Genomic DNA, 18,084 nt, shown 5'->3' on the forward strand with positions numbered 1-18,084 from the left:
CAGTGTTGGGTAAGTTACTCTAAAAAAAGTAATTAATTACTAACTACTAATTACATCTTCTACAGTGTAATTAGATTACTGTACTAATGACTCTGTCTGAAAAGTAATTGCATTACTTATTACTAATTACTTTCTAAAACCATTATCAACCTCGACCAGATGAGAAATACAAGGATAGACATGACACTGTTCTTTTAATTCTTTCAATTAAATCATATAAAATCTAATAAATTATTCATGAACTGGCCAAGAAACTGGGAGACTAAAAGTGCGTGCATGATCTCGCTTTTATCGAGAATTGCCCGTTGCATACAAGCACATGCCTTATGAACAAATGATTGAACGAACGAACAACATGGGTTTTTGTATTATGTCCCTCAATATTAGGATATTTGAAAATACATTTATATTACATCTTTATAACTTTTGTGAGAATTGGAGTGCAATTTACAGATAATTTACAGTAGATGCCGCTGTTGGTTTTCATAACCTATATGTTGGGTTAAAAATTAAAATGTTTATATTACAAGAACACTGATAAGCTTTTTTTCATTTTCACTCTATGGTGATATTAAAAATTAACATATTTTATAATTAATTTAATTCATAATTCATTTCTCTAACCATGCGTTATAATGAAGGCTTTGTTAAATTGCACAATTTTTTGATTTACAGATTTGAATGACAGCAGACACATCAACACAATTTGTTCGTCAGTCCATGCGACTCAGTCCTACCTCATTTATTTGAAATGACACGTGAGGTACAACACAAAGTCACTTACGAGTCATATCACTAAAATCAAAATTATCTTTCCTAATTATTTCAATATGGACTACGACCACATTAGAGTTTAATCTTCACCATAGTAGGATTAGTAAATTTGCCCTCCACTTTCAACACGACTGTAACAACAACAAGCTGCTCAGTCAGACTCCTACTACATCTGTACTGCAATGAACCGTGAGGTACAACACAATTTCATTTCATTTACGAGCCACAGCACTATAATAAAAATTATCGGACTACACTATTTTAAAACGCATCTCCTATTATGAACACCAATAAAAGATGACCAAGCCAATGAGAGTAAGTTATGGGCGGGGAGACACGTGTAGCCACGCCCCAATATGTTGCCCCACCCTGTTCTGCAAGCTGCAGTCAGGGATATTTGGACTCCGCAGGGCTTTCAGCACTGAAAGTGTTTTTATAGTGTCATAGCAGCGGGTCTATACAGAAAAATACTGTGATTCAAGGGCACAGATTTGGCTTGAACATTGGGGGGGGGGGGGGGGGGTGTTGCAGCGTGAAGCATTTACATATTTCCCTTGATCTTGGTATAAATAATGTGTTGGGGTTGTACTTGCTTGTTTTGATTACTGGGGGGTTGCCACTGCTGTGATTTCTATGTTAGTATGGTGAGTACATATTTGAATAAAGACCATAACTTATCAAATGGTTATCAGGAGTGGGTCATTGATTAGTATAACAAACTTGATCGTCGTGAAATCGTATTTACAATATGGAGGAAGACCACATTTGCATCTAAAAGGTAAACAATAGAGCACTTTGTGCTTCTCCACCTCCACAATCAGTCTTGTATCATCCATTGTTGAACACTAATGAGGTAAGTTCTAAATGTACTGACGTCACGGTCTGTCACGTGCATGTGTTTACAAGTGAAAGCAAACTCGGTTGTGATTGGGTATTGCTGAAGTATTGTTCTATGTTTAATAAAAGACAGTTTTTTGTCTCATGTTTTCAGGCTCATAAGTTGTAATTTTAAATGATAAACCGTACTCCTGATTAAGATCTGTAATTAAAATAATTTAAATGGGTATAAATGGTTAAATCTTAATTTTTTTTTTTTTTTTTTCAGATGTGCTCTAATTCATACAGTATAAAGACTACTACTACAATAGACTACTAATATATGCTCATTCTGAAACATTGAGAAACTCGGGCAGGAATGCAGAGTTGGGAAACTCGGATTGTGTGTTGTTTTAGCTCTAATCCTCACAGAGAATCTCCTAAAAAACCTTCTTGCAACATTCAGAGAACTTTCAGCAAACATCTTATTGGCGAGTAGCTACTTGGTCATGTGGGATCTTATGACCAGCTTTCATAAGGCAGTATGAAGCTGTAAAGTGTTAACACTTATTTTTGAAAAAATAAATAAATAAATAAATAAAAAATAAATCGTACACGTTTTAGTAGGGAAAAAATCGTCCTGTACTTGTTCTAAATATTATTGTGCACGCTATACAACGTTTTGGCCATGTGTAAAACGTCTTTGGTCGCGCACTGGAGTGGAGGACTGATGACGAAACAGTGCAGGACTGTCAAGCTCAACTATGACGTCACAAACAGGCACGGCTAACCGACCAGAAGTAACCCCGCTCTACGCATACCGTGACATGACGCATCGGATCCCGGCACGCGCCACAGCGGAGAGTCCAATCACAGCTCGGAGAAATCGCCACACTCCACGCCTACGAGCGCGTGTGACAAACCGGTGCGGTGGCGTGCGCCGGTAACTTCTGGGCTGAGGCGCGAGGACAACTATCAGCAGCGCGCGAATCACCGCTCTGTGTGATTTTACAGGTGAGCGGGTGCACGTCTGAAGACGCGTTAAAGGTACACTTTTGTCATTGGAAAAAATTAGGGTGAATGCATTTGTTTGTATTTCTGTCTATTTGACTCTATATAATGATGCAACATGAGTTTTGTGAATGTTGAACATCATCTTTAAGTGCACAAACAGTTCAGTCACTGAATCATCCCTGTCTCAATCATTTAGTGATGCTTTTATAATGACTAAAAACTTTATTGCTCAGAGATTGCACTGTCATAGCTCAGGAAACTTAAAATTTTAGAGAAATAAATTAATGTTTAATTTAAGTGCTGAACTTTATCTCTGGTGTTTCTTCTAAAATGAATTAAAGATAAAGTAAAATATTTATTTATATATATATATATATATATATATATATATATATATATATATATATATATATATAACCTGAACATTGAGTCAGTCAGGGATTACATATAGAGACAGAAGCAATTGAGACTAAATAGATAGAAGAACTGTGGCGAATTCTCCAAGAAGCTTGAAACATCCTATCTGCCAACAACCAAGATAAACTGTGTCCAGGTGTACCTAGGAGAATTGGGGCTGTTTTAAAAGCAAAGGTGGTCACACCAAATATTGATTTAGCTTTTTTATGTTTACTGGACTTTGTATGACATTAAGTGATAAATGAAAACTATTTATGTCATTATTTTTGAAGACATCCTCACTATGCAACATTTTTCACAAGTGCCGAAAACTTTTGCACAGTACTGTATACACACACACACACACACACACACACATATATATATATATATATATATATATAAAATTATTAATAGTTTTTAGTAGTACAACTAATGCAAGAAATGTCAAGTCATTTTGATCAACACAAATCAATTCGTTAGACCAGACTGCATATGTGGTAACCTTAATCCTGTTTGTTTATTGACACTTTTCACTCTTTATAAGAGAGAGAGAGCTTGGGATTCTGTGGATAAGGAATCAAATTATGATTAGGAAATGCACACAGAGAAGCTTTTGTGCAGGATATGGCCTGATACACTGCTGTGGGACAAATGAGTGAGAGAGGGTGATGCCATGAGATTTAGTGTCTGTAAAAACACATTTGTAATGTTACTTGATTTATTTTTTTTTTTTTATTTTTTCTGGCCTTGTATTGATAAACCTCATTGGTTTCCTGAGCCTAACTGCAATCTCAGGGTCTCGAGTTTGCATGTTTTAGTTTCTAGTGCTTTGATTTCCAGAAATAGTGCTGGTCCAGTTCAGCAGGTTTCTGCACTATTTCTCTAACTGTATCAGCCTACGCAAAGAGTTTAACTGACACAAGTTCAAGCCCTACTGTTCCAGTAAATGAAATGTTGGCATAGCAACAACGTCAGTCAGTTCTCAATCACAATTCTTGCTTAGTTATGATTGTGTTTTGTGTTTTCGTGTAAAGACAGAGGGTGCATGATGGGTGAATCTCATGAAAAATGTGAAATGTCCGAGTTATATTATACCTCAAAATTAAAAGAAATCTGCATAGAAAATGAAGCCTAGTTTTTTGGACCAACAAGATTTGTTTGCATTGTGACATTATTTTCATGACAAATTAGTCACATTTAAACCCCCTCCCCAATTATCAGATTAGCCTACAGTGATAAAAATAAATAAATAAATGTAATGTGAATTATTTAATTTGTAAAGTACAAATCTAAAAGTAATGTCATTTTTTCCCTTACTGTTCGATATTTTCTCCTTTTCCAGTTCAGTGTGTGCACAGACTACAATTAGCAATCCGTAGGTTGTTTTCCCTGAAAAGTGTGCAAACTTTGGCTTGGTGGTGCTTTCAAAACATTGCTCTGTTTTATTTGATCATACAGACCAGCCCAATACAGCGACAATAACCGAACCAATGGCATTTCCTTTGTTTACATTAGTAAGATTACACTGTAAACAGACGTACACTGCCTGCAGAAAACACCAAGCTGGTCTCATAGAGTCCCGTTAACTTAATTTTTGCAAACTTATTTTTACGTGTCTCGTTGTATGTACAGTATCGCAGCAGTTTCCTGGTGAATAGACACTAGAGGTGATACAGCAACGACTTTTATTCACTTTCACATAAATCACAATTCAAATGCAAGATCATCAGTTCATAAACACTTCATTTCTGTTCCTCACACAATGCTATTTTATAATACTTTTACTATAGTGCATGACTTGTAAGGCGATACATTTTAGCATTTGCATTACGTAAACAACTACATTTGCAAAAGCACTGATGCAAAAATGCATATCATATAACAATTTTCTAAACGTCTAAGTGGACACATTTCTGGGGGATATGTGGACTCTAAGGGAAGCCCTATAATAAGAAAACTGATAAATACACACACACAAACACACACACAAAATAAGAGCTAATAAGAGATGCTCCAATCTAGGGCACGACACCGCTTATGCACATCCCGAGCTCAGTGATGTGCTTCAGTGTAAACAGAGTGTTTCAAAAGTGTGTAAATGTAAGATTATTGTGGGTGCGCAACATGTAGTTCATGGCATTGAACAGTTTTCTGCTGGATCAGTTTATTAAAGCAATCCAGTGTCTGTCAGACACCCCAACATAAAGAATGAGCAACAGTCTCTATTAAACTACGGTCCACAACTTTGGACTATGAATAATAATGGGAACATTGCTTACAGCAGGCCATTTAAAGTGTGATCATGACTAAAATTGACATTTATTGTTGAATGTGGTGAATTTGTACAGAAGCAATGCTTTGAATAATGAGGACGATTTAAGACACAACTTTTCAAGTTTACTCGCTTATAGTAACTACACACAATGCAACGTGTGCTGTCAGCACGCTTAAACAATACAAAAAATTACATCTTTTATTCATCACTAAAATCAACACAGTGTTGTTGGACGACTAGTGGAGCGTCCTGTCCCATTTGTAGAATGTTTATCTTTCTATGATTCTGTTTGCATGTTTTACATCCGTCGTCTTCAGTCAGTGATTTAAATGCTCCCCAACAGCCGATTTAAGTCTCTTTTTTGATGGATACGAGTCTGGTAGATCGAATTCCTCTGTTATATTTTGGAATCCGTGTGTTTAAGCTTCAGTTTCACGTGAATTGAAAGTTCACGTTCAGTTCGCAACACCTGGCCATTAAAGCACCATGTGGCCACAGTCCGTAACCATAGCAACAGCTCCAGTACCCTCACAAGCACAAGAGTTTTCCCATATAGACTTACAATATCTTACGAAAAACTCTTTTATATTATATATTTGTACATTGTATCTAATATTTTTGCCACGTGTAAATAAAGCATTTCAAGGTTTTTAACCGTTGATTCTGAATTCTTACGGTTTAACTGTGATATTTTTAATGGCGGTTAATAGAAAAAAAAAGTATAATCATGGCATCCCTAAAGCCCGCTATACACTGTAGGATTTTTACAGTCCTTTAGGATTGTTGCTTGTCAGATTGTACAATATGAACGCATTGATATCGCCAAGGCACATTGTGCGACATTATGTCGGACTGCTGTAGCCGACTGTGGTCCCAATCGTAACCGATCAGTGAACTTGACTCACGTTACGGGAGCATTGCGGAATAGAAGCGAATCGGTGAGATTTGCCCACCCCAGAGGAGCATTTTTTTTTCCTGAAAGTCAGGACATCAGCATTTCCGTTGCTCCAATACCACTCCATCACGAGCATAGGCCAACAAATAAAAAGAAAAGTGGGTTTTGTCAAATAGGCCTATAGTAAGACAGCCTGATCACAAATACAAAAAATTACCAATGTTGAGAATGAACACGAGTGCAGGAGGTAGCCTACAGTAATAAGCTGCCGGTAGCAAATACTCATTGTGGAAATAAAAAAACTCGTGCCCCGAAAAATGACAAATTTCTCCGTTCACATAGGGGAAAACAAAAAAGGAGGGTTATAGTACACCTTTCTCTTCTTTAAGATTAGTAACCTAGGCCACGCAAAATGTCAAAAATTAATATAGGCTGATAATATATCTCTATGGATAATTCACAAACACGGCATAGATTTCTACAGTTGTATCCAACTGTATCTGCTGATTTGGAATAAAACGTCCCATAAATGCTTACCAATATAAAAAAATTTTTTATAAAATTGGAATGGTGTGAATCTTAACTAAAGAAGTTTAAAGAAGTTTAAAGTAAATTTATTAAAAGTAAAATAGTAATTAAAATAAAGTTGTAAAGAAAATGCAATCATTTATTTATTTTAGTTTTGTAAGCTCTGTATTTATTTCATTCAGGGAACAATGCTTTCATATTGCTGAAGTGTTATACTTTTCTTCAAGTATAAGCTTCAAAATCGTACAGTGTGCATCGGGCTTAATTTATTGCTTACTCTTAAATATTTATGAACTGTATCATATCAAACATTCAGAAAAGCATTATGGTTAATGTTTCAGAAAAAATTTACTCTTTCAGAAAATTACAATTCTTACCTGCTCATCTGAAATGCCTGTCTGCTTTCCTCACCATGAAAAACAACTGATCATTTCTATGGATGCCTTTAACATGTTCACTGACTCCACAAATGACTCATGTGATATATTTCATGTTTTATAAATTCATATGAAAGTTTTGTGTGGGTTACAGACCTACAGACCGAAATTGCACATTGTACACCACTGACTGTCTTGATGTTTTATTCCTGCAGGGGGCACTTGACGCTCTGAACACCGAATCCTCCATTCATCCGCATTTAAATCTAAGAATGCTTTATATCCATTTGGAGATATTTTACACTGGATAGTTATTTTTTATAAAAACTTTTAATTGCAAGGATTCATACCTGTGAATGAATATCCGCCTCAGCATTATCTATAAAAGCATTTTTAAAAATCATCATCCAGTAATAACAAACCACCGTGAGTTCATGCATCCTGGCCAGCGCTGAGAAAAGTAACAGGTACCACATGACACCGCCATCTAGTTGGGCAATACCAACTCGTACAACGGAGGGGGGACTTCAGTTTTTGTCTCAATATGACAGATTCACAGCCACACAATTGCAAGGTATCTCATACGAAATTATTTTCAGCATTGATAAAAATATATAAACAAGGACAGATGCATGATTGGGGGGGACAAATCACCCCCTTCACAGCATTGGGGGGGATATGTGCCCCCCCGTCTCCCCCAATTCTACGCCAGTGTAAGAAACCCTAATTATTTAAACTTTGAGCATTTTTATTGTGTATTAAATAATTTTATTTTGATGAAAATTATAATGTGCATTTTGTTCAAAAAAGTTTTCAAAAAATAAAAATGTTCTGTAATGCTTTGTAATTTTAATTGTATTATATTGAATCGTGAACGTCATATTGTATATTGAACCAAATCGTGAGATAACCATATCGTCCAATCCCTACTATCGGTTAGGTTTAAGGTTTAGGGTGGGGAGGTAGGTTTTGCTGATTTAAAACTCCACTGAGAATTAACCTTAAAAACCTCATCTGTTTGTGAGAACATTTAACTCACAGTGGACATTTCACCTTGGAACTGCCACGATACGTGTAAGAAACCATGTAATAACTTCATGAGATCAGGCTGGAAAACACACAGTTGAGTTCCACAGCCGGGTTATATTATTCATTCATAAAGGGCACAAAGACACACAGCAAAACTAACACGTGCTCAGTGTCTATGAAACATGACACAATGAAAAAGCTCTCTGTCTCTCGTTCAACCCCTCCTTCAATATGAGTGTTGGTGGTGTGAGATAAAGATTCTTTCATTGGCCAGAGGAAGCAGATGTCACTTCTCTCCACGTGTCCAGCGATTTCAAATTCATCACACATTGTCCAAATGCGCACAACCATTTTCATTATGAATACCAAGCACATTGTTTAGACCCCACAACATTCAGCTGGTATTATTTGCTGCATTAGATTTGCTCATGTTTGGCATCTACAATATTTAACTATTTACAATGATAAGACAGCTGTGACTTCCTTAATGTTAATTTAAACAACTTTACAGCTCAAATAATACAAGAGTTTTAACAGAAGAGTTAATGTAAGTGCTTTTATAAAATTATAAGCTTCACATTTCAGCTTTAAACCCTCCCAAAATTGTCCCCATTCACTTCCATTGTAAGTGCCTCACTGTAACCTCGGATTTGCTTATCTTAAAGAAAAGGACGGACGAGTTGAAATTATTTTTTGTGGTAACCGACATTATGCCACAAATGCTGTCGATTGAACAACTTGTATTGAACCCGAAATATTCTTTTGAAGGAATAGTTCACCCAAAAATTAAAATTATTTCTTTGTTTCTTTCATGAAACACAAAAGGAGATTTTAGGCAGAATGTCTGAGCTCCAACACCCCCCCCCCAAAAAAAACGAAACTGGATTTATATTGCCAAGCAAAAAACAAATGACAAAAGTATCATAAACGGAGTCCATATTAGAGGTAGACCGATATATCGGTTTTACCAATTAATCGGTGCCGATAGTTGCTTTTTGTAACTATTGGTTTTCAGCAAGAATCTGTCGATAGTTGGCAATAGTTTTTTCATCATTTATTCATTTCAAAATAAGAGTCCCCAGTGTGTTTCGGGGTTGTTTATACTTAAAAGTCCTGCCTTTTGTACCAAATCATAATTTTTTCTAGTTATTATTGGGAATTTGTTTGAACAAAAAACTACATCTGGGATTTTATTCATTTTGGACTCTTTGTCTTTACCTGCTATAATAAAAAGTATAGTTCATAGCTCTGGCGACAAACGTTCGGCTACACTCATTCCAGCAAAAGATGACTAACTTAGATGCACTATGTGTCTTTTACTTGAAGCTTTGTTAGGTTCACAATAATCAACAGTGCACTTGGTACCGAGTTACACTACCGTTGTTACCGTGATGTAGAAAAATTACAGTTATAACATCACAATCTTGCATGTGAAATGTAAAAGAGTTACAAAATAAAAACTTACCACTGTGAAACGTCCTGCTCAAGTCGTGCTTGCGAATGTGGTTCGGGGCGATCAGCTTGTTCTTCCAAACTTTCATTATCGGACTCAGGCTCGAACTGGTATGGCAAAACCAACGCCATTGTTACCATAGTTACAATAGTGTTTACAGCTGCTCAGGAAGCCTTGGGAGCTGAAACTCGGTTATGGTAACGGGTGTTACATTTCTGACACACGCTTTAATCGATTGACCAATCACAACAGACTGGGCTTTTTGGAAAGGGGGGCTTTAAAGAGACAGGAGCTACAACAGAGCGTTTCATACAGAGGGTGAAAAGAGGTGCTGCAGCAATGTGCAGTATGAGAAAAATAATGTGTTTTTTTGAACATTAAGCATGTAAACCTATTCTGAACCTGTAAATGAGCATCATATGGGCTCTTTAAGACTTTGAAAATCCCTGCACTAATGCATTTTCTCAATGGGGATTTTTATAGATAGTTGCATCAATTATAGTATTGCAGTTGGAAGTGTTTACCATAATATAATTGGATTTAATGCATAAATAACACAATTATGATTGTATTTCTTCCTTTCAGACAAAAATGAACACTGCGGTTTTTTTCTAGAAAGGGCAAGATAAGTGCACAGTTAGCTCTTCCTAATAAAAATAGTGAGGATGAGCTAGGCTTTAGTGACGGTGAAAATGACATCGATAATCGTCAATATTAAAGAACGCATGATAATGATCTATTTTTTAGTTTGAAGGAGTTCCAAGTGTATAAAAACATCAATTAATTTTTTTTTATTTATTTTTTATTTAAAGGAAAATGTATAGTTTTTTAACCATATTTAAAAAAATTAAATATTTCTCAATTTATTTTTATTTTTGCTATTAGAGCAAATGTAGGTCAGAAAATCAAATGGGAAACATTTTCAACCATTACATTAAAATTAACATTAAAAACCCAGGTTGTTATGTACTTTTTGGAGCTTAACAGTCAGGTCTTGTATTGTGTTCCAACAAGTAACAACATACGGGTTCGGAACAACATGAGGGTGAGTAAATAATGACACAGTGTTCATTATTGGGTGAAGAAGGGACTATTTTTATAAGAATTAAGAGAAAGTTCTCATGTTGGCTCTTTTACATACACTCCCAAAAATCATACATACTTGTACACATATGTTGTTAGATGTCACCTTTCCCCCACTGTTGGGTTTGTGTTAAAATCTGAAATCTGGGCTGAAAGTATAAACTCACCAGTTGTTACACACCTCTATTTCTCCTTTCTAATCTGTCTCTCCTCATATGATTGCATGCATTCTTTGTTGAGATGGGCGGGCTTAATAGGGTGAAAACTGTGAAATTTCCATCGGATGAGCAATTATCAATGGAATGTTCTGATACAGTTAGTCTCATGTTTTTGTGTGTGTTTCAGTGCAAGCAGGGAAGACTGATTAACCGCCAAGTCATCCGAACACCATTGACACATCATAACAGAGAAGGTAAAACAGAAGAGGAGGTGTAATACAAGGACATCAGAGCGCAGCCTTCATCTTTCCAAGTGTCAGTATGCGGTTAAAACAGGATGTTAGTCCAGTAGTGGTCATCATATTTAGATTGGTGGTTTGGCTGTATTCTCTCATCTCGTACCTGCCTTACCTGTTGCTCAGATCGTCCGACTCGGAATCGTTCTCCGAGTGCACGCGGAGAGTGAAAGCCCTTTCCGTGACTGGACACCCAGCAGGACCCTACCGGGATGTTGGAGCTTTGAGAGGGCTGGCCACTAGTCTTCAGCCAGAAGTGAACACACTCGATCGGATGTTTGAGTTGTCAGTAGACCGCTATCCTGATCGTGACTGTCTGGGCACAAGAGAGCTGCTGAGCGAGGAAGACGAGATTACAGAGGATGGAAGAGTCTTCAAAAAGGTGTGTGTGTGTTTGTCTGTGACACTTTTAAAAACATTTGTAGCATTAAAGTTTTCCCCATGAAGTTCACTTACAATGTCAGTCAACGTTTCTTGCACCAAAAACAGTAGTAATTTTGACATGGACATATTGCATCATATTTTTGACTGTTGAAGTTCATTCTGGGAGAGTTCACTGAGAAATTACAATTCTGTCAATTTTCTCAGCCTCGTGTTGTTCCAAACCTGTATAAATTTCTTCTTAGAACACAAAAGCAAGAAACAATACATTTTGAAGACAGTTCACGCTGCTCTTTTCCATACAACTTAAGTATACAGTGACTACGGACTGTCAAGCTCCAAAAAGAATAATAAAAGCACCATAAAACTGGTCCATACAACTCCTGCACTATATTATAAGTCTTCCGAAACCATACGATAGCTCATTAATTTGCACATATTCAGAGGTGCCGCAACAAGTTGGACATCATTGATAGATTATGCCGTTGGTTCTTCTTTCATCACAGATGGCGATACGCCACAAAACTTGCATGTTCACAAGAACAAATGACATTTGGAAGCATATAGCACCTTAAATTTCGGTCTGTTTCTCACACAAAGATATCATATGGCTTTTGACAGGATATTGACAGAGATTTTTTTCTGATTTGATTCGATTCCAATTTACAAGCGCCGATACATTTTGATTGTGATTCATTTGGGTATATTTCCATTATAATGTCCATTTTTCTTACATATGAAAGACATTTTCTCTCAGCTACAAGGTTATTATCGTTAACGAAATGATTACTAAGACGAAAACTATTTTTATGATTCTTGAGATAAGGGACAAAACATTTTAAATCTTAGATTTATTTTTTTTTTTAATACTAAATGAATTTGAAATGGATATATTTGTAGACAAAGGTCTCAGCTAATGAACCATGTAAGGGGACAGGTTTTTATAAAAACACTTTTTTTCTGAAAAATGACGTTTATTCACTTTCTAACTTGCGTCTCGCTGTAATTTGTGTCAACTCCGTCAGACACACTTAAAAGCATGCTATTTTAATTTATCCATTCATCAAGAGTGTTAAGTCTTTAATTATCTAATAATGGTGTTCAGTAAAGGAGTTAAGTGATAAAATACATTCTATAAAAAAACATTTCTGTTTGCACACTTTTCTAAAAATTCTGACGGAGTTGACAAAATTGAATCACACATTTTTTTCCATCTTAACCATGTGTTGTACACTGGAGTCATTTAGTTTTTTTTCTTCGTTGAAGCTGCTTCTATAACCTAAACTAAAATGCCAAAATCAATCCCACAATTCTTTTTTCAATATCACAATGGGATGACGGTGTTGACAAGTTGAAGCTGTGACCGCAGAGACTTAAACATTGTTTGTCTAAAATATTAAAAAAATATCAAACTTACCAGACCACGAGTCCTACTGTTGCATCCACCATGAGCAGGAAGTGGGAAAGGGATACTCAGAGTTACTTGTCTGATCGTGACTTGTCTGATTTATTCAGGATTATTAAAACTAATTGACGCAAAGTGAGGACACAACTTTGATAGGCAGTTTTTTATGGAAAAGATCATTTAAATGTTACTTTATGTATTGTTTCATATCTTCCAAATCCCTACCTTTCATTTGATCTTTATATTAATGAATCTGTTGCATTTTTAAACACTTTGTTTGGCAGTTTAACATTGTGACCTCTTGCTGAGGACAGGTTAATTACATGTGCTTTCCAAGTATAGAGCACGCATTTTAAAAAATTCCAACGAAATTATTTACAAATATAAGTAAGGAATGCCCTGAGTATACACATTTACTTTAGATGTAACATTTTCAGTATTTTTTACATAGAGGACTTTCGTATGCAGGACATGTTTTGTCCCTTATCTCAAGAATTTGTGATTTTCGTTAACTAAAATAAAAATAGAAACCGGAGTTTTCAAAAACACGAAAACTGAAAATACAAATGTGCACTACAATACGAGAACAAGTTAAATAGAATCATGAAGAAAATGACTTTAATTTTAGTATTCATCTCTCAAGCCTAATTTCTCAAAAAGAACCGGCGAACCGTCTGACCCTTTAAAACAACCAACCACAGTTTACTTGCATATGTGATGAGGCAGTAAATCTGGGCACGTACCTGTAAATACAACCTTATTGTAAAGTGTTACAGATAATATTTTGGGGTGTTGTAACGGTTAAACTAAAACTGTACTAAAGCTAAATCAAATGAAAAGTGTCAATTTTCAAAAGATAAAAATGAAATAAAAACTATTTATGCACCATTGACACTAATTAAAACAACTCTAAACATTGAAAACCAAAACACAAAATGAAATAAAAATAAAAACTAGTGAATTTTTTAAAACTATTATAACCCTGCTCGGCTAATGCTGTGAATTATAAAGGAAGCCTTCTAACTTGGTACATTACAATTGCTATTTATTTAACAGATATTATTATTATTTAACAGATATTATTATTATTTAACAGATATTCTTTGTATTTAATAATCATTAAAACTCAAGCGCAAGTGATTAGATCGATCTTGGGTTTTTAAGAATCTATATCGGGATTGTTCAAATGAAGATTCAGATTAAACAGAAGATCAGTATTTTCTCCCAGCTCTTGTATGGATTCAGAAGTCTTTAAAAATAGCACACAAGTCATACGGTCTACTGTGTTCTTTTGTCCTTTTTGGAGCTCGACTCACCGTCTACTTTTTTGTATGGAAAAGAGCAGCTTGGACATTTTGCTAAACATTTTGAGAATCACATGGATTTGGAGAGTGACATGAGGGTGAGTAAATGATGTCAAAATGTTCACTTTTGGTTGAACTATTCCTGTAAAGAAGCTGTTTTGTATACATTAAAGGCCAGGTTAATATTTCAGTGAGGGAGGTAATATGTTAAATATGTTATAATTCTCTACTCTCTACACGATGTGTTCTTTTGTACTGGATTAATATGTCTAATTGATTGCACGATCTGATTTGCTATTTGCAACTGCATTTGTTTTTGTTCCAGACTGGGCAACTGTCCACTGTCCATATGATTGTCTATATGATTGTTATGTTACTGTTCTTTATTGTGAAGCGTCCTTGAGCTCTGGAAAGGTGCTATATAAATTAAACATATTATTATTATTATATTAATTAGGTCATTGTTGTTATGTGACAATTTCTGAATTACTACTATTTTTATTTATTTAATTTTTTTGCAGCTTAGTTTTAATAAATGGTCAGAACTGACTAGAATGGGAGTTTTGCATTGCGTTTTATGCGTGTGTATGCATTGAAACATTTTACTGTATTTCAAAGGATTAAGGAAAGTTGCGTTTCCCATGATATGACCCCTTTAAATCAGTGAGCCTGCCACTGACCTGCAACATTTGAATGATTTCTCAGTTCTTGTGTTAATGCTATTGTTCAGTGCTTAAGTCTGAGCGGCTCATACACACTTCGCTGGCAGCAGTAATAATATTCTCTTCTGTTACTGATGTTTCTCAACGAAAGCTTATAAACGTGCTGCTGTTGGACAAGATGGAAAGAGCTGCTTTATGCATCTCAAATGATTGTTGCATTTGAATTAGTTTCTGCTTGATTAATTTGCTTTTTTGCTAACATTATTTTAGAGAACTGTCGGTTTGTCCTGCTTTGTTTGAATAGACTCTTTTCACAGACTATAATGGCAGGTTTCCTTGTTATAGCAGCATAAGTTTAATAAACCTTCTCCTATTTTCAGTGTTTTTATATTATTTTATATTTATATTACCCTGGCATTCATTTAAAAATCTAGTCAGCACTGCTGTGATGGGGTTTCTAATACAGCTGCTGAGGGCGTGACAGTCAATTTAGCATCTTTCTCTCTTCTGGCTTGTAATACATCTCTTTTTCGATTTTTTCTTCTTTTGGAAAGTCTTGGAAGTGCAATAGTGGATTTTTTTTTTCTTTTGCTTTTGGAGCAAATCTGAACTCAAAAATAATATTTGCTGTGGTCTGCCACTTATTGCTATAGAAGACATGGGCACAGATTTAGGTAGGGATGATAGGGACGTGTCCCTACCAACTTTCAGAAAATTGGAAATGTCCCCACCAACATTTGTGCAATTTTACCATGCAGAAATCATTATCCTACCTCCTGCCTCTTCTGAAGCAGCGCATAAACGTTGTTGTTATGTGGCATCTGTTACTTTTCTCAGCGCTGTTCAAGAAGCACCAATCACAGTCGTTTGTAAGATTAAAAAAAAAAAATTCTGGAGGTCACACGGATGGATTTCCATTGATTTTGATTTTTTTTATGACCTATCCATAAAATGAATAGATTTAAACAAGCATACTTTTCGTGGACAAAGGTTTTCATGTCTTTCCTGAGTTTTGTATGCAGCCCAATGGAGGATTGTGCTTTTTCAGCCCATAAGCACCCTCTTGAGGAAGACAAATTTAAAATGTGAACAGTTCTGACTGAGGGGCAGGATTTTAAGATGCCAGTATAACTCCCAATAAATGTGTTTGTGATCAAAAAAAGTCATTAGTTGTAAGCCTAAAGCCTACTTTGTTCAGGAGGCCTCCTTTTTCAGATATAAATGCAAGAATATATAACAAAATCAATATGAGAAAAGATTATGTGGGAGTAAGGGGAGTTGGAAAGCAGAAAGTGGGGGAAAACATCAATGTCCCATTCTCCCCACAGTTTGTTTATCTTGAGATGCTTTTTGCACATGTAAATTGTTAATGTACCCTACCCTTTGTTTAATGCTGGATAATACATTTTACAGAAGGTCACTTCATGTCCCTTGGATATCATTTTCTCGAGGTAAATCTTGAAAAAGATAACATTTGATTTTGACCCATTACCAGACTTTCTCGCATTTTCTTAATACCAACATTTTTGAATATTATCCTTGCTATATGTTCCTACCAACTTTCAAACCAAACCAAACCTACACCTTTGATAGAAATTTACCTCGCTCTAGTTTACTTCCGTGTTTCAAATCTGGAAATGTGAAATGGCTCCATAGTCCATAACATCTGAAACAAAAACATCTAATGGTTTACAGAGCAGAGCATTACATTTTTTCCCCCTGAAGTCCACTTATAATGTTAGTCAAGGTGTCTTGCACCAACTACTATATACATTAGTCTTACATGACCATTTTACATCCTTTTTTTGACCCTTTGACCTCTGTTTCAGTTGCTGTACATTTTTAAAACTTCAATATGTAAATAGCTGCCTCAAGTCTCCATCTGTTGTGATTATATAATGAACCAATAAGAGGAGCTGTTGATCTATAATTTTGTGCAGTATAATCCAACAGCAGGAAAGAGATGCTACATAAATGAAAGAACAGGGAATGTTCTCATCTCATTAACCTGGGAACTCTTTCTCTTTCTTTCTCTCTGTAGGTGATTTTGGGAGAGTATCGCTGGATGTCGTATGATCAGATGTATAAAGCGGTGAAAGCGTTCGGGTGCGGTTTGGCCGCTCTGGGGCAAAAACCTTTCAAAAACATCGCCATATTCTGCGAGACTAGGGCGGAGTGGATCATTGCAGCACAGGCCTGTTTCATGTATAACTTCCCATGTGAGTCTCACACACACACACACACACTCACACACACACACACATATATGGTTCTTGTGTTGGCTTTTTAAGTTCTTTACAGCATCAGTTCATTGATGGTTTTCTAAAGAAGGCAAGCATGTAATACACTGAAAAGAAAATTTAGAGTTTAATTTACTCAAAAAAGCCTAGGAAACCATTTTCAAGCAGAAATTGCTAGTAAATTTAACACCATATTTTCCAGTAAAGGCTACACCCAATTCTTGTTGGCTTTAATTAGAAATTCTCAAATAAAGTTTACTTGGCAATACTCTGTTTTTAGTACAGTTTACTCTCTCTTTGTTTGGACTTTTTACTTAAAAATATTGCTCTGAATTGAGCCTTGCTTTTAAAAAATCACTAGCATTTCAAAACTTTAACACACCTAATCAAGTACCACATGATACCACAGAAGCCTTCCACGGGGAAGCTAAATTCATGCCATGTCGTCTATTTGACAACATCACTTTGCATTATTGGCGATAGAAACAAGATTCAGAGCGTGTAGACCTCAACACTGGGTGCCAGGGGCGGACTGGGAAGAGAAATCGCCTGGGATTTTACATAGAAACTGGCCCAAAAGAAAGGGTCGCTGTCCCCTTCGGTATATCGTGGCACCATTTTGTGGCCCGTTCTGCATAATGCGGCGGCCCATTTCAGCTTATCGCAGCCCATTCGGACCCGTTTCACGGCCGGCCCATCGGGAAAAGTCCCGGTTCTCCCGATGGCCAGTCCACCCCTGCTGGGTGCACAAAACAAAGTAACGGAACAATCAACAGATCATTTTTGTTGATCATGAACAGGTAATTTTAAGTAGAAAATGAACTTCAGACTTCACAAAACAAGAAGTTACTAAACGTAACAACAAAATCAACAATAAAAATGGTGTTAATCAACTTTCAAACAGTGAAACCATGCAAGCTCATTAATTAGTTTAAGTGTGGTACATGCTGGGAACACCAAATTAGCAAATTAACGTGACAGGGTTTTCTTCTTTA

At 36.0% G+C, this 18,084-nt stretch overlaps 1 protein-coding gene across 2 annotated transcripts in view; it reads left to right on the forward strand.

The window, feature by feature from the left end:
• Positions 1-10,996: 10,996 nt before the first annotated feature.
• LOC127422519 (fatty acid CoA ligase Acsl3-like) overlaps positions 10,997-18,084 on the forward strand; it is a 38,200-nt gene continuing 31,112 nt past the window's right edge. Inside the window, exons 1-3 of one of the 2 annotated variants that reach the window (XM_051666110.1) lie at positions 10,997-11,116; positions 11,224-11,479; positions 16,891-17,068. In XM_051666110.1, coding sequence (XP_051522070.1) covers positions 11,372-11,479; positions 16,891-17,068 — 286 coding nt within the window. In that variant the 5' untranslated portion in view covers positions 10,997-11,116; positions 11,224-11,371. Of the gene's footprint in view, positions 11,480-16,890; positions 17,069-18,084 lie in introns of both variants that reach the window. The other variant, XM_051666109.1, reaches the window with a different exon arrangement.

Source organism: Myxocyprinus asiaticus, chromosome 31, assembly GCF_019703515.2.
Source record: "Myxocyprinus asiaticus isolate MX2 ecotype Aquarium Trade chromosome 31, UBuf_Myxa_2, whole genome shotgun sequence".
NCBI classification, from domain to species: Eukaryota; Metazoa; Chordata; class Actinopteri; order Cypriniformes; family Catostomidae; genus Myxocyprinus; species Myxocyprinus asiaticus.